The sequence below is a fragment of the Rhagoletis pomonella genome, unplaced genomic scaffold, assembly GCF_013731165.1.
Source record: "Rhagoletis pomonella isolate Grant_MI unplaced genomic scaffold, Rhpom_1.0 Rhpom_scaffold_00004, whole genome shotgun sequence".
Taxonomy (NCBI): domain Eukaryota; kingdom Metazoa; phylum Arthropoda; class Insecta; order Diptera; family Tephritidae; genus Rhagoletis; species Rhagoletis pomonella.
This window is the reverse complement of record NW_023458558.1, coordinates 55,758,347-55,785,063: the sequence shown is the minus strand read 5'-3', so window position 1 is coordinate 55,785,063 and position 26,717 is coordinate 55,758,347. Positions and strand designations below refer to the sequence as shown.

The following is a 26,717-nucleotide window of genomic DNA, read 5'->3' as shown; positions in this document are numbered from 1 at the left end:
AAATTTTAATGATGTTGTAATTAAATGACTTGGAAATGTATGTATTTATGTATATGCGCACACACTTTATATACACTGATATACTGATGTATGCATGATAAATTTAACAAATACTCGGAGGTCAAGCGCGCAGAATTCAGTCAGGAAAACTGAATGACTGACTGACTGGCTGTCAGACACGAAGTCTCTCAACGGTCGATTGTTGTTCGCACGCAAGTAGCAAAAATACTGAAATTCAGAGCTTTTCATAACACCCAAGGCAATGAGTGGCATGAAGAGATATTTTTTTTACTACTCGTCTTTTCTATGCCACTTTTTATACGCATTCGCCGCTTTATCTTACATTGCAATACATTTTGCTTGCATACGCGAAATAACACTTTAATTAAAGCCAAATAATAAACTTTATACCTAAGAAAACATAAACAGAATTGTTTTACTTTCATTCAACATTCTTTTGGTTTGACTTACGTTATGCCGAATTCCCACTAGGCATTGAAATGACAAAATATTGGAGGCATTTAAAAATGTCAGGTGTAAATGAATTTAATGAATATTTGTTTTTACGTAATGACTCGAATCGTTTCTAAGGCCCGACTTTGTCATTACAATTTTTGCCATTTAATACCTAGTGGAAATCCAATATGACCCATTTTTAAAATAAGTACATATAGTCACTTAGCGAGCAATACCTCGTATTCCCCAAATCGGTTTTCGAAAACAGGGTTTCGAAGTATTCGAAAAATCGCAGTTTGAAGAAAAAACTGTTCCCAATTTCCAAACAGAGAAAAGCCGGATAAACCAGTTTTATTTTACATATATAGTATTTTCTCTGTAGTAGCACTTGCTATTAGTCTGAAATCGTAACCGAAATTACCATATGCACAGCTAACAAGTAATTCTTAAGCAAAAAACAAAATCGACTTCAATTGTCATATAAAAATTTAAGATTATGGTTAACTTCTTCACGACCACAATTATCGGTTCTAAAGAAAGGGCATGGGACCACCCCTGAGGTACCACCTTTCCGATGGAAAAAGATTTATTGAAATCGGTTAATGTGGTCCAAAGTTATGCGGTAACTTGCATAAAAAATAAAATTAAAAATTAAAATTAAAAATTAAAATAAAAAAATATTCCGACGAACTGATAACCTCGTCCTTTTTTTGAAGTCGGTTAAAAATAGGCGTATCTTTAATTTAGAAATTCACAAGGCAAAATAAGGTGAAGTATTTTCGATTACAAGTAAATAAGAAAAAAATGACTGAAAAAATTCACAATTAGTCTTAACAATATTAGGTCGTTAAAACAACCTAGTTTTCCTTTGTCGGGGAAAACTTGCGCATGCAGAACCGGATGTGTCGGGAATTAAAATATACCATCCGCCAAATATACATACACTCTTGCTCCATCTATGATTTCATAAAATGCATTAAAATTTTCTGACTTGAAATTTTCTCGTGCCAATGTGCAGATTGTGCTTCCGACTCACCTAGGAGTCCACCAGATGTACTATTTCTAGGTGTTCTGAGGTAAGGAGGGAACGACGTTCTTACACAAACTCTCAATTGATTTGGCTTGCGAATATATGCAGCGACGTACGGCAAAATTAAGGATACGCTCTTTAAGAGAGATCTTAGACGATGAGAACATGAAGACACGAGCTTACACAGTTTCCTATGTGGAGATTACCGTACCAAAATACCCAGGGGGTTCCACGTTTTGCGGGGTTACGGGTGTCACAATTCCGGGTACCCCAGTCAAAGGCTACCAATCCTGAGTCGGTTGGAGCCTCAATTGGTAAAAAGTATACGGCTTCGCGGTCTTACCAGAGACTTAAACCCGGTACCGCGGGGAACAGATGCCCTGGAGTGTGTTCGTTAGCTAGATAAGCAAAGCCAGTGAGACGAACTACATAGACTGAAAGAGAAGCTATATGCACATGTAAGACCGTACAGCTGGTGAGATTTGCAAGATGTGGCTCGTCAAGCAACTCGGGCAGGTGTAGAAAACCGGAAAAGGAGCAATAATCCATGCCTATTGGCCACCCGGTCTGGAAAGTGCTCCCCAGTACGACTAGTAAGACTTACGAGATTAGTGAGACGAGCAGTGTGAATGAGATGAGTTAAGTGACAAGCCTGGGGTGGACTGAGATTTGTAAGCCTTGTGAGATGAGCGCGACATGCAGCATGAAAGCGACTCAAACAAGGGTTGAAAGTCCAGGACTGGGTTTAGAACAGCTGGATTAGTAAGTCTTGTGAGAGGAGTGGGACAAGCTGTATGATAATGGAGGTTGTTTTTGGGTGTGAAGCTGTTCCCCGGTTAGGGAGACAGTGTTGGAGGTTTGATGGATGGTGGAAAAGCAAATCTGACTAGCTGTGGCGTCAAGTATGTATATTATGTTAAGTTTAGTAGGTCGCGTTAGTCGAGCTGGTCGAGCAAGTCTGGCTGGCGAGCACTGCTCCAGTCTGTTCAATGAGGTACGGACCTTCGGGGAGTATCACGGGGCTTGGTTTAATACCCGAATGCGGTAGAACTCGCAAGGTTTCTATGTGGAGTTGCATTGCAACCGGGTGCCGGGACCCAAAGAACGGCAGAGATTTTAGGTAGGTTGCGGCTTTACCAAGGTAGTAAGTGTGTCCGACCCACACTGCCTTTGGAACTGAAATGCTTGCATTTCAGGGCAATTATTAAGGCATGAATTAATCCGTTAAGCTTTGAGCTTCGTGGAGGTCGAACTGCATTTATGTATACTGGTACTAGGTCAGACTCGATCCCTCGGTTAGGTATTCATTCAAGGGAGGATTGTACACTAAGTCCAATCTTTGAAGTCAGACCTCAGTGAATTTATTTACAAACAGAGGGTAGGTGGAGGTGTCTTGTGCAACCTCAAATTTAGGCTACGAAATTACTTTAGGGTTTTTAAGATGAGGAAGCCACCACCATCAAATAAACAGAGGATGCTTTAGAATGTGATGTGAAGGCCGTTCAGTTTTTTATGATACGTTCGAAAATGTTCGGAGAGTGCGTGAAATATACGTGCCTCGGAATAAGTCGTTATAAAGCTCATATTGGTTCAAGGCTATAGCGATATTAAAGGAAACTACAGGATAATGAACTGGCAACTCTTGAGGAGTTTTGACAGCGTAAATATAGTACAGGGACTACTCCCGGAAAAGTGGGTATCTGTTAGGTGCAGCGATAGCGATTACGTAATTAAAAAAATATATATGTATTATGCGCTAACTTTTTATTGAAACTACTCTGCCGCTTACTGCCATGTTAAACATTGTGCCCATAGATATGGGAGACAGAGCTACCGCCGCGCGCCGCAGTAAGGCTAAGTGGAGTGGACTTCTAATGTTAAGCCCCGCTACTGTAGTTTGCCTCCTCAAGATATCACACGAATAGAGGGATATGCAGTTTTACGCATACTCCGAACGACGATGAAAGGAGTGCACTTGGAGATATGGCATTGGATGTCGAAATTGGACCGCTGTCTATTTTATTAATATTTCTATATCAGGAATCGAAACAGAATTCTGCGGAGTTTCGCAAGGAAAATCCACATAAAATATTTATTTGTATGTTTCATATAAAGATAGTATTAATATAAAAAACCCTCATAAAAGCCTGATTATGGCAACTTAACTTAACGGAACGTAGAACTTAGAGAATCAAAATGAAACAGATTTCGACGTGGCATTAAGTTACGTTAAGTTTCGGCTGTTCAATTATAAGCAACACCGATTTAACAGAATTTTTAAGAGAGAGCCGTAAGTTACGCTAAGTTGGCATAATCAGACCATACCAGTCCAATTCCGTTGGGAGTGTCGGTAAGCTTATGAAGCCAATTCCGACCACAATTCATGACGTATGCGCAAGCTTTTATTTGTTACATTACTTTTATTGTATTTTTAGTTATTTATTTATTTTGCTTTGGATAATTGCTTTTGTAAAATCAAACTTTTTCCCAGATATCTTTAAATGGCTGTACATACATACATATTTCCAAACACAATTTTCTAACGCATTTGATGATAATTATGTTGGAGATTTATATGTGGGCACTTAGTTTAATTTCGCAATGGATGCGAATGTAATTTATGTGAAAAGTTTTAATATCTATGAAATTATTGGCTAGTGGCATTTGGTCTGCCTCCGCTGTGATGTACAAAAAGATGTGATGCATACAAAAGAAATTGCGTGCCCGTGCTTTTGTTTTGTTTTTTGCTACCTGAGGAAATATTTATAAAAAGGTGAAAACTTTTTGATACACCAAATAATACTAACATACTTATGTAGGTGGAATCGCAAGTAATTTCACGTCGTTGACTTTTACAGAACTCACTTTAGGTAAATATATGTACATTAGACTGCATCACTCCCCATACAAAAAAAAAAATCGGTACTATTTTTCCATTGGAATTATAAAATCTATTATATTTTAAGACGTCCACCAAAATATTTCGAAAAAATATTATGATTTAAGTGAGCTGGGCCAATTTAAAAATACCTCCAAAAATGGAGTTTTTTATGAATAAAAATAGTTTCTTAAAAATTTTTTTTTTAAAAATTCCCTCAAATGACAAAACAGTTTAGCTTAAAAAATTTGCATAAAAATATTTTAATAAAATTAAAAAAAAAAATTACGGAATCGTAATGATGAGATTTTTGATGGTGCTTTTTAACTTTTTTCAAAGATTGGTATAAGAAAAACTTGAATAACTGAACCTAAACTCTTCCGATTTAGACTTGTGAGGCATCATTGGAAAAGTATTTTCTCACCCTTTGTATTTCTTTGCTAATAAACTCATTCAAAGGATGAAAGAGAAAGGTAGGATGAACGAACGTCATTCAAAGTTGAATTAAAATGTTTTGGTATTTGAAAAAAAAATTGGAGAACGTATGACTTTTTGTTTGGACAGAAATAAAAACAGTGTGAAAATACCTTTCCACTGAGATCCCATAAGTCTAAATCAGAATAGTTTTAGCCCAGTTATTCAAGTTTTTCGTAAATCAATCTTTGAAAAAAGTAAAAAAAACAGCACCAAAAATCTCATTCTTACGATTCCGTTGAAAAGATTTGTAAATATTTTTATGCAGATTTTTTAAGCTTAATTTGTTTTGTCATCTGAGGGGACTTTTTTCAAAAAGTTCTTTACGAAACTATTTTTATTCATAAAAAACTCCATATTTGGAGGTATTTTCAATTCGGTCCAGCTCACTTAAATCTTAATATTTTTCTCAAATATTTTGGTGAACGTTTAAGAATAGAATAGATTTTGTAATCCCGGCGGAAAAACCGCAACTTTTTTTGGTGATGCAGTCTAATGTACATTAGATCGAGTCAGAAAAAATTAGGTGTCACCATAAAGGGCTTGGCTGTAGATGTGCAATAAGATTGTTAAGAAATCTTTGGTTTGGGTATTTAAGATATGTTTGAGGTAGTTGCAGAAGTTTATGCAGCCTGTTTAAAAAGTAAAATTTAAATCTTTTAGTAAGTTAAATTAATTATTACAAGATGGCTATCAATCGAAGGAGTTTGAAAAGGCTTTGTTTCGTAATTTAATTTGGGAGGTTTGCCACATATTTAAAAAACAAAATTCAATTAAATTATCAGTTAGTTGAAATATTTACCACAATGTCCAGCAAAAGAGATATAAAAAGATTTTAGTTTAAAAATACATTCAAAGAGGGTTGCCACCTGTTTAAGAAGTGGTATTTATTTAACTTATACACAAGTTGAAGGTAATAATCAAAAATATCAATGTCAAACGAAAAAGTTGTAAAAACCCTTAGTTTGAAAATATTTTTGATTAGGGTTGCCACTTATTTAAAAAGTTCAGCTAGTACACATATATCGCTTCTTTATTTTTAACCGACTTCCAAAAAGGAGGAGGTTATCAGTTCGTCGGAATATTTTTTTTTTATGTATGTTACCGCATAACTTTGGACCACGTCAATCGATTTCGATAATTGTTTTTGCATCGGAAAGGTAGTGTCGCAGAGGTGGTCCCATACCAATCTGGTTTGGGTCCGGTCATTGGATCATGAAAAACGGTACTCCTAAATTTTTATATATGAGAATTGAAGTCGTTTTTTATTGCTAAAAATTACTTGTTTACTTAAAAATTGTTCTATGTGGAAAATGTAGAAATACTCAAAAGTTCTGGGCCTAGGTTACACTCAGCGTAATTGGTGAAAATTACCTGAACCAATCTAATATACAATGCGCAGATTGGGTTATTATTTGTTGCCCACTTACTGTATAGGATTTTGAAATATTAGTCCGCATTAAGTGATTTAAGATCATTAATAAATAAAATAAATTATGGACCTAAAAAATTTGTTTATGCTAGTTTAATAGGAAAGTCAAATAACGAACTTGCGATTTTTTTTTCATGTTAGTAAACTTTTTTGGAATACGTCCGCAAAACTATTCGCAGGGGATGTAAAACTTGATTTGAGGGACTCAACTAGGCAGTCAAATTCTAATAGAATTTTTTCTTTAAAATTTTTAAACCTGCAAGCATATGTGTAGGGCACCTGTAATCACACTTCTTGTTTTAGGAAAACCATATATCATTAACTTCTGTTGAAACGGGTCGTTTTACGCTGCTTTGGAAAAAAAAAATAGCAGTCAGCGGGTTAAGGTCATCAACAAAAATGTTAAGCACGAAATTTTACTAGAGGTCACCGAAAGTCTCGTCTTTAAGAAACGGTCTGCACTGTGTTTGAAAGCAACCTAGTTCTCAATTTTTTAACGGAACGGATGTGCAACAAAACAATTACATTACAGCCGTTCAAAATGTAAAGTTAATAAATACCTACAAACAAACAGCCGGATGTGTGCAACAAACCTCCATTTTTTTTATTTTTTTTTTTCAAATAAACAACAACAGAGTGTAGTAGAGAAGTGAGCACAAGTGAAACACGGCATAAGAAAGAAAGTTTTGAATAGGAACCTAAATAACTATAAAGCAACGGCGAAAGGATTTTGGTTGAATTGTTTGTCTGGTTACAGTTAGTTTTAATTTATTTTCCTTTTGGTTTTATTTTGTTGGTTGACATTTTTGCGCGTTTAAAATGTCTAGACAGCATTGTCCACAAATTAAGTTGTGACAATTACAAGCGCACAAAAAGAGCTCACTTTCATATGAGCAAACACATAGGCATACGTGAAGAAATGCGAGTACATGTTGTGCGAAGACAGAGATACTCGTATCTTAATGCACATGTGTGGCAGACGACCACATGACAGTTCTTGTGCATTATTTATTTAAGGTTTGAATATGCATTTCTTAAAGCCCTCTAGGAATTATGTTTCGAAATTCATATGAATTAATGTGAAAGACTTAATGAAATTTAAAATGATCTGGTTCGTTCCTATGCAGATAACAAGTTCCTCACCCTGAAAGCCGAAAATACCAAGAGCTTTGCTAATATATGCTAGAAAATACTTTAATAAGCGAGTTCACACTTTAAAGGCGCTCAGTTATGAAAAAATTTAAGATTGTTTGCCTTTGTAACGATCTCTCCTGGTTACTGCGTTCAGACTATATCCACTCAGAAATTATTGGTCTCGAAGAGTCAAAAAAACGACAGCTGAGTAAAAAAATTGTGCTGGTCCAACAAGGACGTACGGTAATTCATTTCCCGGGAGGTTATCTGTGGATGCATTACTCGTAATCTCGCATTGACCTGGTACACAGATTTGAACAAATAGACAGCTACAGAGTGAGTTGTTTGGATTTTTTTTTCCATGGAGCTGATATCATTCTCGAAAAAAATTTCTAGATAACACCACTCTGTGATTGGCAAAATGTGCTTATCTGTGTACAAGTCGTGTGATCCCTGCTTTACATGTGGAAAGCTTTTTGTTGTGAACTGCAGTTATATGTATATTCATAATTTCGACATTATTGATGCCGCTGTTGTCTAAACATCTATGGGGAATGGGCTCTATCCTGAAAGCAACTCCAGAGACATGATTAAACAATGCATCATTGTGTAGGATAGTTAGCAAAATACAGCTTATTAAAAGGCAGTTTGGCGGTTGTTTATAGTGTTCCATATATAGCGAACCAAACCCGTCAGGTAAATGTCTACACCTGGGCCAACTGGCGTTTACAGAATCTGAGCCTATGTGATACTAAATGGCATGTAACCAATGTATACATACAGTTTCAAACGTTTTGATGAATCATGGCAAATTATAGCGACCTCAGAAGAGACTGCACATAGAAAGCGGAGCCGAGCCGAGCGAAGCCGTACGTACGTATTTGTTTTTTATAGATTTACAGCGGAAACTCTAATTAAGTTATTTCTCAGATTTGAAAGTACCGTTGAAACCATTGAAAAATAAGATTTTCACCTCGAAGGATCCCAGGAATGTCAAGTCTACATAAACAGAATGAACCAGATTTATATCTAGCCAGGGAGTCAGTCTTCTTTTATTACTGACATAAACTTTTCTGAATCATTTAAGTAAAGTTGACTATTTTTGCTTTTTGAATATTTTTTAAGGCATATGTGAAAGGCAAAATTTGCTGAAATAGCCGATAATTTTTTAATTTTCTTTTGTGGGCATTGCTAAAAGAAAGTGAAGTGATTGCTGATTATTTAACTTTTTTCGAAATCATCGCGGATTTATTAATTTTATATTTTTTTTTATTCTCTCGCCCCTAAAAATTTGGAATTTTATCTAGATTACACTCGGGGCTTTCCGGAATTATTTTGAGCTTCGTTTTGGAAATATCCTTAGAACTGTTTTTAGAATGTTTCTTTGCGGGACCATTCGGTATATTTTTGCGAACTGTTCGGAGTTTTTCGGGACTATTTATTCCAAACATTGTATTATTTTTTTTTCAAGAATTTCCAGGTTTAAAGCTGCAATTATGTCCAAAAAATGTAACGCAATTGGTTCATTAAATATTTTCCGTTAACCCGTAATGGTCACATGGGGTCCAGTGGATCCTAGCCCAAGTTTGCGGGTATTTAGTATAGTTTATATAGAAACTATTTAAAATCAATTCTGTTGCTGCATATGACCCGTGTGGCGTCAGTCGGTGTACACATATCGATTTGTATGGACGTATTTTTGTCTGTGGACCACTAAACCCCGTGTGGCAAAAGTGAATATTTAGCGTATAGGTTTTTTAAGTGTTAAATTGTTACTAGTGGTATAGATTCTAATATTCATTCGTTTATTTTTATATATTTTAATATACTGATGTACTTAAAATCGCTTAGGCGGTTGCAGAACCAAAGAAGAGGAAGAATAATGTATTCATATCAAATGACTATGTCTAACTTTGTTTTTTCTATGCATATGGGGCGGGCCGTTCACACATTTGCACTTTATTATACTAAAATTTAATACGGTATAAAACTGGATACTCAAAAAATTCTAAAAACAAAAAATTTAAAATTTGTAAATTTGTAATGTACTCATTTTACTCAACTTCGGTGTAAAAAAAAAACTCAACTCAATTTATTGTAGAGTGCACCCCATAATACTATACTTAAATATTGCGCAATATTCAGAGCTATCATCGTGATTTTTTTCCAATTTTTTTTGAGATGGCATAGTTTTAAAAACTATTTTTTTTTTAATTCGTATGTGAAAATTTTTTCAAGAAAAAAACTTTTAAATATTTCCTTTTATAGAGAATTTTTATGTGTGTATGTGTGATTCGTTCATATATGTAATACTTCTATATTGCTAGTACATTCAGAGTACATTCCCCAACATCAGAGTGCCGAAATATTGAAAAAAGAAAGAGAGATCCGATAAGAGAATGTACTCAGAATAACAATTTTACTTTTCAAAATTCAGGAGCGGTTTCACAAATTTTTATTTAAAAACAACTCTTATGAAAAATTAACAAAAAAAAAAAATTTGTAAATCTATGGGAAGCGCCGCGGCCGTTGGTGGTGGCAGAGGATAAAAATACCAGTTAGAGAAGGACTTGGCATCATTTGGCATTTCCAATTGGCGTCAATCAGCATAGAAGGGAATCGAATAACGTGCTTTATTGGATTCGGCCAACATATAAAATACCACACCTCTTTATGTGTAAATAAGTTTTGTCTTTGTCATTTTTCCAGATTTCCAAATAACGAGGAGCATCGGGGAAATTCGTCATACCGATATATATATTTCTTTTAAATTTACTTTTTAATGAAGGTGCTCTAAGAGGCATTTATGCATCAAAATTAAATTTCGAAAAAAGTTGTCTTACTTCATTTTTGCGGCTAGGGCTCGATATACATTTTAGCGTGAAGGAAACATGAGACCGTCAAATTTGTGTTTGTTTGTTGAATTCCCTGAACCGGCCCTGCTATGATATGGCACTTCATTCTATGTAGTAGTTTACAAATATACACGTATACTGCTACAATCACCAAAATTTTCATAGGCTGTCTTTCTTTGATTTCGAATGGAAAACTCATTGCGATCATATTGTACTAGCAATATAGAAGTATTACATATATGGATTCGTTTCAAATTTTTCCCTCTCGCCGTTCTCGAGATATTTGGAAAACTATTAATAGATTTGTTTTTGTTTTTGTGCTATAAAGTTTTTAAAAATGTATTAAGCAAGCTCAAATTTCACATTTATTAATTATTTATGTTCGTCCATCAACCCTAAAAATTTGAAACAAAATTTGCAGATGCATTTTCCTTATCATAAAATTGTTTGGCATTCATAGTGAATTGATTCATGGATACGCTTCTTACATACTTTAATAGTTTTTTATTATTTTTCGAATAAAAAATATTTGGTCAATATACGTACTTAGAAATCCGTTAAAAAATACTATAGCGCTGGAAAAACGGACAGTTAAAAAACTTAGGATAGCTTTCCACTAGTGTCAGGCCGTCCGTTATTCTTTAAGACCCTCGATTTTTATTTCAGATGCGTTTGTCGAATACTTTTGATGCTTTCAACTTCCCTTTGGACTTTCTCATTTTCATATACGAGTATTTTTTTTCTATTTTTTATAACCTTAACTCTTGTGCAGCTGCAGTAAAACGAGAGAAATGGACTTTTTCACACTGCTGAAAGAGTTTTTGCACAACAATATAAATAACAAAATATACCCCTTTACAAATGCATACACATGCGCATGTTTTAGTGTTCATATATGGCTATGAATTTGTTATGTTTTATAACAAAATACAAACAGCGCGCAAACAAAAACTACTGCAAGAGGTCGTGAATGTCACACTTAAGCTTTGCATTAAGTGAAATTCCGCAGACGACACTGTTGTCATTGTCAAAAGCCAAGGCAAGGAGCAATAACCAACAGCAATAAAAGAGAAGAGGTATTAAAAATAATAAAATGTATGCAGAAACAGCCCAGTTAGGACTAGCAAACAAGCTGAGAGATGGCGTAACGGAAAAGGCTGATATGGAGCTATAAAAACTTAGACGACTGCAACTTCAAGTCAGTTTTTTATATTTATTTAATTTAATGAAGTATGTACATACATACATATATATCTGTGATGAAAAGCATTGTATGGCACTTTCTCTTTATCATCCAAATACAGCCAATCACGTGAAAGCTACCAAGTTTTACTTTAATAATCCTTTTGCAGTGCTGATGAGTTTGTTGCAGTCCTCAATATCCGTGGGAGGCACACACACACACATGAAAAAGCATGCATGTAAAACTTATACATATGTATGCATGTGTATGAGATCTTTTTTACTTTGCATTTTAATTTAGTTACTCATACATACTATATTTGTATGTAAATATGTAGAATTATAATGCTTTTGCGTTCACATGTGAGACTTTCAGTATGAAGATAAAATATCCATTCACACTTAAAGATATGAATGGAGTGCCAGCGGTGGCAGCCATGAAGGTTAGTGTTGATTTGATAGGATTGGCACATTGGGTACAATTGGTTGAAATTAGGTATGATTGAAAAAGTCAGTGTGCCTATGTATATATGCATACAACGTCTTCTTTTATGTCAAGAGTTGTATTTATACAGACCAATATTGGAGGCCATAAAGTAAAAAATTGTCAATGTAGATTTCTTTTCGAATAATCGTCTGCGGTATTTGAATAGCGATACCTAAAGGCTAGCCGCTCACATACAATTTCTCAGCATTTCAAAGAAACTTATTGTATTTGTATTTAAATCAGGAACCGTAACGGTTAGAACTTTTATTCAATTTTTTTTAATGGTTATTTACCGAGTTTTATTTTTTGCTGGAAAAATAATCGTTATTTTAAGTTTTATTTGTTGTAAGATGTAACACGTATGGTACTAAAACGAATGCGAAGCGGAATACGAAGACCATGACCGAAAGGAAGACCGAGACCAATACGAAAACGGAAGCGATTACGAAAACGAGGACGAAAATTAAGACGATTGAGAAGCCGAAGAGTAGGATGAATATGAACACGAACGAAAACCGAAGGCGAACAAGAACACAAAGATAGATACATATATAGACGAACGGGAAAACGAACATGCATGCGAAGGTGATCACGAATACGTAAACGGACACAAATACGAACGCGAAGATGAAATTGAAGATTTATAAGAAGACGACGGCAAAAGAGAACGTGAGCACGAAAACGAACACGAATACGAAGATGTGTACGAAGGCGAACACAAAAGCAACTGCCATTACAGTTATAATTACCATCACCATTACCATTACTAAAACCATTATTTTTTACCATTTATCTTTATCTTTACCTTTATATTTATCTTTATATTTATCTTTATCTTTATCTCCATCGTTATCATTACGTTTTTTAACCGACTTCCAAAAAAGGAGGTGGTTGTCAGTTCGTCGGAATAATTTTTTTTTTATGTATGTTACCGCATAACTTTGGACCACTTTGTCTTTGTTTTTGACTCATTTTTTGTCGTAGCATCTTGCTCTCCATTCCTTCTTCACAACCTTCCATGCAACCGTCTCTTGTCTATTTACGAACACGGTCATTCTCCGTGGCATTAAGAAGCCTCAACAGTATTCTTCTTCCTTTTGTCGCAATACACCCAACACCAAAATAATAAGTTTTATTTTGAGCAAAAAATAAAACGCACTTATTTTATTTTCTTTATTAGTATTTAAAAAAATTAAATTTAATATATATATTTTTTTTGTTTGAGTTTTATTGTTTACACAAAAAATAATCGCTATTTATTGTTTCGAAAATAATTGTTATTTTTAGAGTTTTATTTTTTGTTCTAAATCACTGAAGGTTTTCAGAGTAAGAAGAAATATGTTGGTTTACTCCTTATGTACCCAGTATTTCTCTTTCAGTGTGATTTTTTATTTTAATTGAAATTACAAAAATAATCATTACTTTTGGTCCCTGAATTAATTCAAAAATTTTGTGAAACAGTTGCGTAACGAGGAATTTCATGTAGTATAGCCTAATTTCCGTTTCAAACGCATGCATCCGTTTCCGGTTAATCGGTAGCCGGATTGCTGAATCATAGTATATGTCAAGTTATGAGGGCTTCGACACAAGCCGGTGCCCGTTTTCCTACTTGGCTGCCGGTTATGCGGCGGCTGAAGCCTGTGAAACGGGTCTAAGGTTTCGATGATGGATGAACTGAAATATTTTTGTCTGGCCCGATAATTGCACAACACATGCCACTGATCGTTCTTTAGACAGATCAATCAAATGCGGATCATATGCGAACAAAGGCGACAGGTTACATAAAAGGTGTATAATCTGATGACCCTACTTTCTATTATTTGTTCTTATAAAGCTACTAACAGAACCCAAATATTGTAGAGAAGACCATCCTAAAGATTCGTATTTATTCTGCGCCTGACCGCGAGACCAGCTTGTGGATAGTTTAATAAAACTCCAAGAATGAATCCGAATTATCAGATCAATATTTCCTCCGTCAAGCTGGGGAGGGTTAAGTAAACTTTATTTTGAAAATAGTTTTAGTTAGAAAACACCATCTACGCAGATAAGTTGCCCTTCATACAGGAAAGGCTAATTTAGTTAAAACTCTAAAAAAAAATTTCATATAAAATACCAAATCTTTATTTTAGGTACAACTTATGTGCCTCACTTTGCTTCCTTTCAAAATCAACACTGATGAATATTTGCATAGTATATATGTATATGCAAAAAAGGGAATTTGATATTCCGCCTATGTTTCACTGCTTTTGCTGTATCCGTTTTTTCGATTCATTCAGTATATGAAAACTTAAAAGTATGTAAATGAAAATTTTAGCTCTGGCAAAAATTTCGCATAGCATAATAGAGCATCTACAACAAAAGCTAAGTGGGAAATAAAATGCAAATAAATAAACAATAACAAAAAAATGCATTTTAAAGTTAAATTTTGTTAATGTCAAATTCAAAATGCATACAAATATGTATGTACAATGTATGTACATTGTACATAGTAAGTAGATAGAAAGTACATTGTTGATAGTATTTAAGTCGGCTTTGCATAGCAGCAGTAGTAGAAATAACGGGCTTCCGTGCAACCGGTAAGTAGTAATGCCATTAGCATAACTTTTACTTTTTAACAAGAATATAAGTGCTCATAAGCCGCTGCAGCCAATACACTGTAATAGAGGCGAGCAACTAACAATAAGTGTACGAACTGCTAAACAATAAAAATAATCGGAGGAGAAAGGACTGAGCACCAATAATAGTTAAACAACTGCATGGATATAAATAATTCCTTAAGGCATTAGAGCGAAATAAAAAGGCTTTGCTGAAAAGTGTTTAAAGTTAGCAAAATATTAAGTTGAGTACAGAGACACTGCACTGTCCTTTACCTAAGCCCACCAAAAACTTTTTTTCTTGATAACAAGTATAATTATGAGAGGCTTTGATTTTATGTCAAACAAATTATATGAACGCTTAACATATTTTATATTTATTTACTTTGAAACTAGTCAAAAAGCACGATCTACGACGCGATTAAAAGCTTTTGACCAAAATATCCTGCCGTTCTAATTATGCTAACTCTGCAAGAAGTGGCAAAGGTATTCCTGGAATATCTGATATTCAGCCTCTTTGCGTAAGTCGAAAATTATGCTAAATTCTATGACTCGACAACATCGCCATTGTCTACCGTCGTGCTGAGATAAGTGAACGACGAAAATCGTCGAAAACTATTCAGTGCTGCCAAGTTTTTCCTTTTTTTACACTAGTCGAGTCGAAATTTTAGGCAATGACATGAAATTTTCGATACGATTCAACTCTCGAAAAACGACTTGCATTCGACACGACTCTCGCAATGAGGCTGATTTTTACATGGAGAGAGAATCTTCAAGTATTACCCCACATAGAATCAACCAGAAGAAAAAACAAAACATTCACGCTAATGTTATTCTTTCACCGTGCACTAAAAACAACAATGGCGGTCTCACAGCCACACAATCAATCCTCTTTGGCCTCACAATGGTACGTAAGATCGAGGTGATTGTCAAGATATAAGCAGCAGAGAGAATTTTGATTCAAACGATCCAAGGACTCCGTTCTGATACACAATTCGAACGAATTTTTGGAATGTGTATGGATGATGCTGACAAGTTGGATTCGAATATTCTTCCAAGCCTAGAATCAATACAATCTTTTTCCGCTTAGAGCAAACTGATTGTCTTATGCTAGAAAAGAAATTATCAACTAAATATCGGTACCAAAAAGATTACGTCAGGCTGCTAGGTTTACTTACAAACAGATTAGAGGAAAGATTTGAAAACGAAGGTATACAAATATAGTATACAACCAAATGAAAAAATTAAAAAAAAGAAAAGAGTATATTAATTGCTTCGTGATTGTTATAATTTTAATAATTATAACAGGTTTTTTTTCTACATATATAGGATCTTGATGCTTTGGAGTCATTGGAAAATATAGTTCTTGATGCATACAAAGGGGTAGTATCTGCTGAAGATATGTTGAGAACGAGGCTGGGACTTTTCGTAATCGATTTTGAATAGTCTAACCTCTGTCGACAGCTCCAACTAGTGAAAAACATGCCAAGAGAAAAACCTTAATGCTGCACTGAAATAGCTGACAAACTTCGAAAATATTATGCTTCTACGCCTGCCTGTGCCTGTTTGCACATACAGTATTGGCCATATCAATAGCACCCCAATTTCGAAGTTATATTATTTGCCACTTATTTATATATATATATTTTTTATTTTTTTTAAATAAACAGTTATTGAGAAAGTCCCGAAGGAAGTGGGGGAGTAAATGAAAACAAAAGGACGGGGGGTTATTAAGGCCTTTTGTATAACAATAGCTTAAGACGGTTTCTTAAGGTTGGGTAAGAATAGCAGCGAAAAACTGGCACAATGGCCCAAGTAGTAATTAAGCGTCGTTTTGGTACCATTATGGGAGGTTTGAGACTATGCAAAAACCCGCTGGTTAATAAAATTGTGTATGTTATGGAAGTAGACAGACAGATTTCGTAAAAATGTTAACTCAAGTGATCGTGGTATAGTAGTCCTCAGTAAAGACAACGCCAAATCACGTGCTCTACTCTTTCTTGTTCGTTTTCGGTTTTGCAGCTTCTATAGAATTCGCTGTAGGCGATGCCCAGCCTTCTGGCATGGGTGCCAATCAACCAATAACCAAAAAAAAGCCCCTACTAGGCTCGCTATGTCAGGGCTATGTTTTCCAAACAAATTAGCTGTCCTTTTTTAAACCGCATACGGGTACCATGGGTTAGGTTAGGCGCCAATAGCTTGATTTCTTTACATCGTAGAGTAACATTTCTCTTCATATACATATTTAGTTCGGATATGGGGCTAATGAACCCTGCCAGGCTAACTCGCCAGCCGCCTTGTTTGCGGGAACGTTTGGATGACCAAAGACAGCCTTCTGCGATAGCAAAGAATGCTGACTTAGGCAGTTGAAAGGATCTTCTTAATTCCATATATTCATAGAAAATACCCGCTGTAACCCCGCGCTATGAGGTGGAGACATGTGCATGGGTGTATCCAGGCGGAGGTATTAAATTCTTCGACATAGTTAGCTCTCGACGGGGGGAAACCGTCGCGAAACATGCCGTCCCCTGAACTCTGTCTGGTTTCACAAGATTATACCAGTTCTGTAGGGCTGTCTATCATACCAGGGAACTGTAAAACATTTCAGATCGGACAGACCACTGCTGCGTATATTCAGAGTAAAATTTGTAAGTTAAAACCTACCGTCTTCAAAAAAAAAAACCGTTTTCAAGGGAAATAGTCAAGGCTAGCTTTTTTTTACACTTTTTTTGTATATATTTTCTTGGCGTTTGGACACTTAGCTTCAGTCATTTAAAGTTGGAGACGTCATTTTATGTATGACTTAACATATTCAGGGCATTTGCGAGGGAAAATTTCGTATCTGATTTTAAATTAGAGTTAATTCATTTAACCTCTCAAGTTTTTCTCAGGATTTAATCAGTTTTTAACATGCTACCGTTTAACACCAATAAATGAAGGACAAAGAGTGATTCAAACAACCCAGCAAAAAAAACGAATACGACAGTGGAAACGAGCGAGCGATGGAAATCGCTTACCCTTTCGCTTCAAGAAGGCATTATTTTAACATGGGCATGTCATTGCCCGTAGGCCCTTACCCGCAGCATTACTTCGAACGAAGGGAGAATGCATGAATAAACAGAATCCAGAGAAGCGTACAAAGAATGCCTTACAGAGAAACTAATGTAGAATGCCTAGATAAGTACATACTTATTTATATTAAATTGGAATCAGAAAATGCCTTTAAAGTTTAAAATTAATTAAAATGTTTATAAATCAATATATATTATATATTATATATATATATATATATATATACATATGTATATATTTAGGTATTTAGATTTTACTTAAAAATCGGTATGTACATACATGCATTTTTAATTAAGCTTAAAATTGTACTTCCTCACCCTTATACTTCACTTCATTGAAAAAGAATTTTTGGATATTCATTCTATTTTTCAGCTGACTACGATGCAGCATTCTACTCTGCATTCTCCGAAATGAAGCAAAGAAGCGAAATAAAAAAAAAATATTAACATTCTACTTTGCATTACCGGCAATGCCTAAAAGAAGCGAAAAATTCGAAGGCATTATAACGCTATGCTTTCTAGAACACGTTAACACTAAAAGCGATTACCGATTTTTTGCTGGGAAATGACCACGTGTTAATATTCTTCAAATATTCGTTATGTTTGTCGAGCTAAATTTTTTTTGTTTATTTTTATATAAAAATATCGTCTAAGCTTCAACCAAAACAGAGTAAATGAAAGTTTCAAACTTTATACAAAATTTAGGAAAAATTCAACAATTTTTGGGTATGCAATTTTATAGCCCATACCATTTCAGTCTAATAAAGTGCAAGTTTCAAACGGCTACAAAATCGCGTTGATTTTTGAGAACTAGTTTTTGGGGACGGATTTTTGAACTTTTTTCACATAATTATGAATTTCTCATGAAATAAAACACGAAAGACCGTCAGCAACAAAATTTCAAAATATCAACTCAAGTTTTTGCAAATTGCACTTGCTATATTAAGAACCCCGAGAAAGTAGCCTCCAAAAAAAAAAACTATCAAAAATCTACGCGATTTTTCATCCGTTTGAAAATTGGGCTGCATACCCAAATTTTCTAAAAATTCAGAATACAAAATTTAAATTTTGATGAAAATTTGTTGAATTTTCCTAAATTTTGTATAAAATTAGAAACTATGATTTACACGGTTTTGTTTAGAGCTTAAACGATATTATTATATAAAAATAACAAAAAAAAAATCGCTGCAAAAATATTACGAATATTTAAATAAAAAACAATACGTGGTCATTCCTTTGAGTCACTGTATGTATGTGATTTTTATACAAAAATTATCAAACCGAACTCCTTTGTTAATTATGTATAAATTAAATATATCTAAAAAAAAACTCAAATATAAAAACATTCATCACACATCAAATTTTTTTCACTTGATAAAAATAACTGAAAATAAATTTATGTATCATCGTTTGTCATCGTTAAAAAGGGAATTTGGAGGTTATTATTGTTGTAAATCAAAATAGTGTGAAAAATAGTTAGAGCCAATAGTGGAAAATGTAAATTGAAAATTCCACTCAAATTAAAAATTTAACATAAATCGAGTAAAAAGCGTATTGCAGGCAAGAGGATAAATAATTTAGATGAATCGGTAGTAGTTATGCATATATATTGTATGTGTACATATGTATGTATGTATGTATGTATGTATTTCCATTAAAGAACTGAATTTTAACTAATATTTCAAAAAATGTGGTAGCACTCGAATATGACAGTAAACTGATAATTGTTTATTATGAAAAGCAAACAAACTAAAACACATATTTGTAATATAAAAAATTACAAAAAAAAAATTCTTAGAAGAAGCAAGGCCGTCGCATTTTTGTGTAAAAATTAATTTTCATAGATGCATGGATGTTAAAAAATAGGTTTGCGCGAGAATTAAATAAATTAATTTTCGGTTTCGTAATGCAAGTGTATTGGGCGTATATTTGATTTAATTTATATATAATATTAATTTCGCAAATAAATGAATGATGCCCTTTATTACTTAAGTAAAGTTTGTAGAAAAAATTAAATATACGAATAGGATATGAAAAATGCCTCACAGCGAATAAGCTCATAATTTATGTAGCCTAAGACATGCTGATATGACCTAAAGGCATTTAGAAAAATTCTGAAAAAGCTGCAAAACTCCCAAGCCTAGACAACGGCTGGCTATTTAGCTACCTACATATGTGCATACCATTAAGGCACTGTCCAGCAGGCAACAATATACGCAGCTGTCATATTCACCAAATTTTTGGGATAATTTAGATGAAAAAATACCTGTTTTTTCTTTAAATCCTGGAATTTTCTTACAGGAATTCACCTATAAATACTAACTAAATATTTAATAAACCATAGCCATGACAATGAAACCCTATGTATAGCCGAAGAAACGCCATCCTTGCAGCTGCTATTGAATAATCTGCTTCAAGCTCAATATCATTACGCTCATACTTACTTTAATAGTAGAACCACAACGCCAAGGCGCTTTAGCTACTAGTCGCAAGTCGGTTGGTTGCCCTGCAACGAATGCGGTAAGCATATTTTATGGTTGCGGATTGCATTCAAAGGACGGCCAATAGAAAGGAATTTCACAGGACTACAGGTAATAGGTAGGTAGTATTGAGTGTCAGACCGAAAGCGGTAGCTATACATAAATACACACGCACACGCTCAAACACAGTCACCATCACATACATATTTGCGATGCAGAGTAGTGGCATTGATAGCGTACTATGTATGAAGATACTAACAGTACGTAATAGAGAAAATTTCCACAAAAGCTGCTGCTGCTCGAATTTCTTCACGAACCAAGTTAATTTATTACGCCAAATGCCTTTGTGTAAATTTAGGAGCAAGGTGAAGAAAGAATGTAAAATAAGGTGAAAAATTGGATGGAAGTTAAGCGTGGATTTATATGAGAACCGATGCACTTAAAATAAGTAGAAAATTTAAAATGCACTGATAATACACAACGTATACACAAGTACAGTGAAACCTCGATAGAATAGAGTTTAAGGTGTTGCACAAATCCTACTAAGTCATATTATAATGTGAAAGTTTACTATTCTATACTGCATAGCTCTAGAGGTGTTTATGGTAGAGCACTGGGACTTGGTACTGGGATCAGTGTTGCCAGAGAAAAATTTCGTTTGGAGCTAAAACGGTCGAAAAAAAAGAGCTAAAAAGAGCTTAATAGTACTAATATTAGATGAAGAGCTATATATTTTTGTGAAGGTTGAGCATTTATTGACCCAAGGTTGTTTTTACATTCTCGGCAACTTTAATAAAAACGACAAATTTTATAAGTTTAAGTGCTGTAAAAATCTTTTAAAAGCAAACTAAGGTGCATATATTTCGAATTCGTTGCTATGGCACTTATAACAGTGAAATAAAAATACTTTACAAACTGTTAAACTCTGTAATTTCAGATATTTGAATTGAATAATTTTTTCGCGGAATGTTTCTCGAAAGTTTTACTTCAAGCTCTACTTAAAGGTAAAATTAGTAAGGAAGGTAAAACAAAATCCGCGCTACCAGAAAATGATTTCCTTCTCATTAATTTTTGAGTTCTTTAACCTAGATCCACTGCATCTCCAAATTTTATATTTGATCAACGCTGAAGTTTTGGCTTATATATACCAAATACAGCTAAAACTTTCTGGAGCTAAAAAAGTGTTAGATAAATTTGAAAAAAGCTAAAAAAGAGCTAGGAGCTTAAACCCAATTTTCGGAGCTAAATAGAAAAATAAAGACCTATATCTAGCTCCAAAAGCACCAAATTGGCAACACTGGCTGGGATATACACCAGGGGAAAAATTGTTCGAAGACAATTTTTTACATTAATGATTTATGAAAATATAGTTCATTCTATAATATAAACCATGAAGTTATATAAAAATCACAAAAATTAAAAAAATTTAAATTTTTTACTTTATTTATTTTTTTCGTCACGGATATTCCATATAAGCATGATTTTCTTATGAAATAAAATGCGGGAGATCATTAGCAACAAAATTTCAGAACATCAAAGCCAGTTTTTGTGAAATGCCCTGGTTATATAAATAACCGCAAAAGCAGTATCCAAAATAATTCTCAAAAATCAACTCGATTTTTAGCCGGTGGAAAGTTGCTCTTCATTCAAAAAACTAAAAACGAAATGGGCTACATAACCAAAAATTTTCTATAAGTTCTGTATAAAAAGTTGAAAATTTTGATAAAAATTTTTTTGAATTTTTGTGAACTTTATATAAAGTGTTAAACTTTGATTTATAGGGTTTATATTATAGAATGAACTACATTCGCATTCAGCCGTCATCGATTCGCCAATTCGCTGCTTGCTATGTTTTAGTTCCGGTTGCTTAACGAAACATTTTGCATGTGAAACAAGAACAAAATTAGCTAGCACGTATAGACGATAGCGACTTTGGTTGTACCTCATTGAGTTCGTTGGTTTCGCCACTTGCTAACTGTTGGCGAATCGATGGCCCACAGGTTACTAAATTTGAGCTGGAAATATTAGGAACCCGCCGCTCACGCAGCGTATCCCTGGAACCGTTGTAAGGTAAACTTAGAGGGATTGATACCTTTCGTATGCCTAGCGTGCATATGAGATTTTATAATTGCATAGTTTTAAACGGCCTACATAACTTAACTCGCTTAAAAAATATACAGCTATAACAAAATGGGCACAGAAATAAAATAAAACATCTTTAAATAATTTTTCATATTCGTATAAAAACGTGGGGTCAAACCCGCAGGTGCTTTAATAAATATTTCGTCTCCAGATAAATAATGTCGTACGTGAAAATTGGTCCAAATTGCGTTACTAAATAATATGGCCTTTATGGGTCGATTACAGATGACAACAGAATGTCAGTTGGGTAAATAAATAGGACCCGAATTTGCACAATCAACAACCTATGAGGCGGCTTTTGGAGTATTTGAGAGAAAGGTTTTGAGGAAGATTTACGCGCCTTTACGTGTTGGCGGCAACGAGTATCGCAGATGATGGAATGATGAGCTGTATGAGCTTTACAACGATATGGACATAGTGCAGCGAACTAAAATACAGCGGCTCCGCTGACTTGGCCAAGTCGTTCGAATGGACACCGACGCTCCAGCTCTGAACCCGCTGGTGGTAGCAAAGGATGAGGCAGGTCCCCACTGCGATGGAAAGACCAGGTGGCGAAGGACTTGGCTTCACTTGGCATTTCCAATTGGCGTCAGTTGGCACAGAAGAGAAACGACTGGCGTGCTTTGCTGAACTCGGCCAAAATCGCTTAGGCGGTTACAGCGACAAGGAAGAAAAAGTTAGGCCCTCTCAGCCTTTTGAGTAAATTAGATCATATTCCCACTGTTATACCCAGAAAAAGGTTCATTTATCAATCTATTTTTGGACCGCTTTCGTGTACAACTAAGCGTTTAGAAAAGTTAAGAAAGGTTAAAAACTCTAAATTACAACCCTTTTGTAGGCACCATCGAATATTTTATTGTATGTAATCGACGGCATGCAACTAAATTTGACTTTAATTTTTAAGAAACTAATAAAAACAATACTAGGCGCTGAAATTTGTTCCAAGTGTCCACTTTTTAGTCTGCGTCTTGAGATCACACAAATACATAGTCTTAAGCCGACCGGTAGGTGAAATTTTTTAGAGGCTCTTTGTTGGCATAAATACCCTTTGTTAGATATTGCTAGGATGCGGAGTACAATTTTCTCTACTTACTTAAACATTTAAACTAAAGCCACACTTACCTAGCGGCGCGAAGTAGAGTAATCGCCTTTTCGAATTGTTGATCACGCAAAAAGCGATGCAAACGCGTCATACAGTCTTCCCTGAAAATAAAAGAAAAGAAATTTACATTTCAATTTTAAAATAAAAACATGAAAGGAAAATCAGAATTAATCTAAACTGCGCAGAGAGTGCTTACATATCTACATGTCTATGTATGTACATTAGGGTGGTCCAAAGAAGTAAAGTCGGAAATTTAATGCTCTCACCCCCTAGGATTGTTCTATACCGAAAAAAATATACCCCTGTTTTTTTTATTTTAAAATCAAAATATATTTAGAGGTCGCTCAAGGCGCTCAAAGTTTCCCATGTATTTTGTATGGGGAAACAGACTTTTCGCAGAAATGGCATAGAATCCATGGAAATCAAAATTTTTCAATCTGAAAGCACTGCTTCTCTTCAGAAGACTTCAGAGAATAATGCCCAAGTGTTTATTTAAACATTTTTTAATTTTAACTATTTTTTAAGGGTTTCCGAAATATCCCAAAAAAAATCAAATATACAAACAGAAATATACAAAAGAAAAAAAGAAAAAATTGTTTAAATTAAACAACGTTTAAATAAACAATTGATCATTATTCTCTGAAGTCCTCTGAAGAGAAGCAGAGTTTTCAGATTGAAAAATTTTGATTTTCATGGATTCTATGCCATTTCTACGAAAAGTATTTTTTCCCCATACAAAATACATGGGAAACTTTGAGCGCTTTGAGCGACCTCTAAATATATTTTGATTTTAAAATAAAAGAACAGGGGTATACTTTTTTCGGTATAGAACAATCCTAAGGGGTGAGAGCATTAAATTTCCGATTTTACTTTTCTCCCATACATTTTTGGACCACCCTAATGTACATACAGTGCATGTATCATACATACATACTATATACTATACACGAAATGTGAAATCATCACAATACTCACGAGTATTGCACATAAGCGCATCCTAAAGGAAATACAACAATAGGATATCAATGAAAAAAAAACTAAAAATAAAGCGCACATACACTTGCATACACAACAAAAAATATTTAGAAAAGTTCAAAGGATTATAGCAGACATTGGGGACATGCGTGTTGAGTAAAGGTATACAATAAGATTATTGCAAAATAACATGTAACTACATATATAGATATAGGTGTACTTACATAAGAACGTTAGATATGTATGTATATACACTAGGCGAATAAGGAAAATGAATTAGCAACAAGAGTTTACGGGATGTACATAGCTCAGTGGTTAACGCTTCTGACTTTGAACATCGAATTCGCAGGTTCGATCCCTGCTGAAGTCTAGAAAAAAGAAGTCTGATGAGGAGATGTGGTGATCTCTGAAATAGTGCTATAACTTCTACCGCTTAGACTTTGTTGCTTTTTCAATTTTTCCTAATAAACAATCGTGGTACAAAGCTCAATAAAAAAATATTAAAAATAGCAAAATTAATTTTTTTTAATTTTTCGCCCTGACGTCAGGATTTTTTTCAAAGGACTTTGAAATTTTAAATATATGGTTAATTCAAAAAATTATTTTAAAAAAAATCAGTGCAATGTGGAATAACAATATGGGTACAAAATAAGACAAAACATTCTGTAGCATTTAAAAAAAAAAAAATTTTTTAAGCTTTTTGGTTTACAAGAACGAATAGGTATTGAAAATGCGCTTTTAATAAATTTAGTCTTTTTAAGTTAATAAAGTTTACACGACGAAATTCGTCAAACAATAATTAAAAAAAATATATATATATATATTGCAAATTCGTAATGGACATTTTGCATACCCAGTCATCCTTGCGCACCAAAAAATGTATTACGGCAGTGTTTGTAAATTGCACTTGCTACATAAAAAAACGCAACAGCAGTCCCAAAAAAAAAAATCTCAAAAATCAACGCGATTTTTAAGCCGGTTGAAACTTGCACTTCAATTGAATTGGCTACAAAACTGCACACCCGAAAATTTTCTAGAAATTCTAATCGCTTTAATTTAATCGACTAGTGTAAACTGCATACTCGAAAATTTTATAGAAATCCTGAATAAAAAGTTAAAAATTTGTATAACAAATTTTTGGATTTTTGTATAATTAATGCAGCAAATTTTTAATGGAAATAGTTGTGAATATTATATTAGAACAAGATGGACACTTTACTTTGTCGACTTGTGTAAACTGCATACCCGAAAATTTTCTAGAATACCTGAATAAAAAGTTGAAAATTTTGACGAAAATTTTTGGATTTTTGTGAACTTTTGATTTTCGATTTTGTGATTTTTGTGAAACTTTGTTTTGTATGGTTTTTATATATTTTATATATATATTTTCACAAAAAACAATGGATTACAAATTTTGATATGGTTTTTGTTCTCCAGACGCCACTATCCAATTTGTGTGTTGAATCCTCCGCTGATTCCAAAAATCGAGTTACTTTTTACAACGCTTTCATCAACTTGCAATGTCCTGTGTCCAGAAACTTTCAATGTTGTGGATCCAGAAACTTTCAATGTTGTGTGTCCGACACCAAAGCAAAGCTTTGAAAAGTTCCTATAAAAAAGCATAGTGCATAGGGCGACAGCTGTAGTGAATAGGGCGAGGTAGATGACATCTAGATGTCGCCCTATGTACTACGTTTGCTACAGCGGAAATAGACGACACGCCATTTCTTTAAATAAAATTAATTGGTGCTCGTTTGTATGTACATACATATGTAAATGCATGTGTGTGCACCTTTCTATTAATATCGTTGAATTATTTTAATATCTATTGCAAAATTTTATTCAGACAGGACTAAAAAGTAGAAAATAAATAATATAAAAAAAACTTTTTAATATACATAAAAAGTAGAAAATAATATTTCTCAGTCCCATAGAATTTGTTTTGATAACTTTTGATTTTGAAATTTTAGCAAAAGTCATTATAAACAATCTATGAAATTGAAAATGAAAAGCGTGGGCGCATGTAATACACTTGAATTGATATGAAAAGTAATATATGTATGTATGTATGTGGGTACATGAATAACGACCGCTTAAAATCGATTTCAAAGTTCTACTTTCGCTGTAGAAATTTTAGGTCTACGTTATGTAGTTTGACTATTGTCAATTAAATCGAATGCTTTGTATTGCATGCGCTCCACGTTTTTCATTTTCAATTTCATAGATTGTTTATAATGACTTTTGCTAAAATTTCAAAATCAAAAGTTATCAAAACAAATTCTATGGGACTGAGAAATATTATTTTCTACTTTTTAGTCCATTTATAAAAGCGTTGTATATTAAGAAGTTTTTTTTTATATTATTTATTTTTATTCTATGGATACGTTTTCGAGTTATTTTAAATTTACCGTTATTCAGCTTAAAA

General features: G+C 34.0%; 1 protein-coding gene across 1 annotated transcript in view; it reads right to left on the bottom strand.

Moving 5' to 3' along the window:
- The window catches only part of LOC118737833 (protein timeless homolog), a 532,077-nt gene that overhangs the window by 491,114 nt on the left and 14,246 nt on the right, over positions 1–26,717 (bottom strand). Inside the window, exon 3 of the mRNA XM_036468614.1 lies at positions 23,338–23,418. Within this exon, the coding sequence (XP_036324507.1) occupies positions 23,338–23,418 (81 nt within the window). The remainder of the gene's footprint in view (positions 1–23,337; positions 23,419–26,717) is intronic.